We start from the raw sequence: 2,325 nt of genomic DNA, 5'->3' as shown, positions 1-2,325 counted from the left end.
CTTTTTCAATTGTTTGTACTGTTTCCCTTCTTAATTTCTTATACATTTCTTTTTTTCTTCCAATTTTACATGCATATCTGATAATATGAATAACTGGTTTGAAGACAGCACTATGTTAGTTTACATTAGTACTGTTAATACTAAAGTTCTCACCAACCTTATTCATCTTCTTGAGATCTAATGAGACCTGACATAGTGAGAACTTGAGAGAGATACTCAAAGGAGCCAAAGTAGTTGTCTACATAGAAGTTTTTTGGCTTTTTGTAAAAATACCTTGATTCTTTCTCTTCCCTCCCCTCTCCCGCTCTCTTCTCCCCTATTCTACTCCTCCTCCTCTTCTTCTTCCTCTTCCTCCTTTTCCTCCTCTTCCTCCTCCTCCTTCTTCCTCTTGTCTCTGTCTGTCTTTTTATGTATTTAGGGTCTATGGGGTCTACATGGTCTCATTACATAGATCAGACTCATAGTGAAATCTGTCTATCTACCCACCCACCCACCTACCTACCTACCTACCTACCTAACTATCTCTGCAGCACTGGAAATTAAATGTAAGGTTTTTCTAATGCAAGTCAGGTACTCTGCCACTGTGCTTCATTCTCAGACATATTTTGTAGAATATTTCACTATAAAGAAATTGAAGTAATTTGGATTAGAAACCATACATTTTGCTATGTGAATGTCTACTCTTTAATTTCACCTTCTTATTCTAGCTAAACAACAGTATCATTCTTAGTGATGCTAAGTTTCAGAATTAAAGTTTGGTTTTTGTTTTGTTTCTATAATAAAGAATTAATGTGGAAGAATGTTTTACTAAAATGTTTACTAAAAGCAACCATTAACTTTACTTGAAAAAATTGAATGGACACTAGTATAATGGCTATACTTGTAATCCAAGCTACTCAGGTATGGAGGACCATCTGTGCAGCTCTCCTTGAAAGAAGAGCGACTGTCTCCATTTTGACTGAGCCTGACCTTATTTCCTCTTATTGTTATGTACAGAGCTGGCTAGGACTTCAGTTTATCCTTCAATTGGCCTTAAGCAATGTGTATTGGTCTAGCTGAGGTGCTGGTGATAGTCTTTGAAGGTGGCGTGCGTGTTTCCCTGGTAACCTACACCTACTGCTCTTTAATGTGAGTTGGGTCAAGACAGGACAGTAGAGCTAATGCTCCACAGCGCCAGCTGGGATTGAGCCTCAAGACAGAGGCTATGACTTCCTGGGGCTTGAAAGACTGCATCAGAGCTGAAGCACCAGACTTACCAAAACATTAGATGCTATATAATGCAAATTGCGCTCTCAGCATATCCTCTCTACATATCACAGAGGTAAATGTAGGCCACCCACCTAGCTCAGCTCACAATGATCACCTACTTCCCACAATTCTCAGTCAGTCCTCCTTAAGCCACTCCCCTACTGAATAAAAACCGAGTGAGACCCTGGGTCACTCTCTTGGTTCCAGAAAGCCATCTTCATGGCTGGACTTAGAGCCCTTGACTCCCCGATGATTGAAGATATAATTTAGTGTCTTTATTTTCGCCATGGGTTGCATTGTAAGTGGTAGATTGGAATCAACTTGATGGGATTCCAATAATGTAACTTGGGGATTACAAATACTGGCTTCTTGGACCGAGACAAGGACCTGGAAGTCATAGCCTTTTCCTACACTCAGGAAAATCAAAATTCTCAGGATAGCCTAGGTAACGTAGCAAGACTGTGTTTCAAAATCAAAAAGGGGGCTGCAGAGATAGCTCAGTGGTCTAAGCACCTACCTGGAAAGCACAAGAACCCAGGCTCAATCCCTGGTACCATATGCCATGCTACCCTGGAACTGCCACCGAAACCAGACATGGTGACACATGCCAGGAATCCCAGTACTGGGGAGGCTGAGACAGGAAGATCACTACAAATCCAAGCTGCATAGCGAGACTCTATACCAAATAAATAAATAAGTGATTTTTAAAAAAGGAGAAGGGGATAGGGTTGTAGGTCAGCAGTAATTGCACCTGAGTTCAATCCCAGAAAGGAAGGAAAGGAGGGAAGAAAACATTTTTCTATATCTGGGTTCTACCAAAGTATCTAGTGTGTTCTGATTGCTCCTTTATTTCTAGTGCCTAGAGATGGTAGATACATAGGAATATTTGCTGAACAAATGTATTAGGCTCATGGAAAGTAGTTGAAAAGATGCCACATAATAATCATTCTATTTATACTTTCCATTTGAACAAACATCTTGACATGTTCAGGATCATTTTAGTTTTCCTTTTTTATTTTTCAGCTGATATTTGAAATATACCTATTCTGTAAGTGAATAATATGCAGATTTCTTGAA

At 39.7% G+C, this 2,325-nt stretch overlaps 1 protein-coding gene across 1 annotated transcript in view; it reads left to right on the top strand.

Moving 5' to 3' along the window:
• The window catches only part of Nbeal1 (neurobeachin like 1), a 194,157-nt gene that overhangs the window by 112,930 nt on the left and 78,902 nt on the right, over positions 1-2,325 (top strand). The window contains exon 26 of the mRNA XM_023710161.1: positions 599-636. Within this exon, the coding sequence (XP_023565929.1) occupies positions 599-636 (38 nt within the window). The remainder of the gene's footprint in view (positions 1-598; positions 637-2,325) is intronic.

This window comes from Octodon degus, unplaced genomic scaffold (assembly GCF_000260255.1).
Source record: "Octodon degus isolate 3935 unplaced genomic scaffold, OctDeg1.0 scaffold00016, whole genome shotgun sequence".
Lineage (NCBI taxonomy): Eukaryota > Metazoa > Chordata > Mammalia > Rodentia > Octodontidae > Octodon > Octodon degus.
The sequence above is the reverse complement of the archived record's forward strand: the minus strand, read 5'-3'. Positions and strand labels throughout refer to the sequence as shown.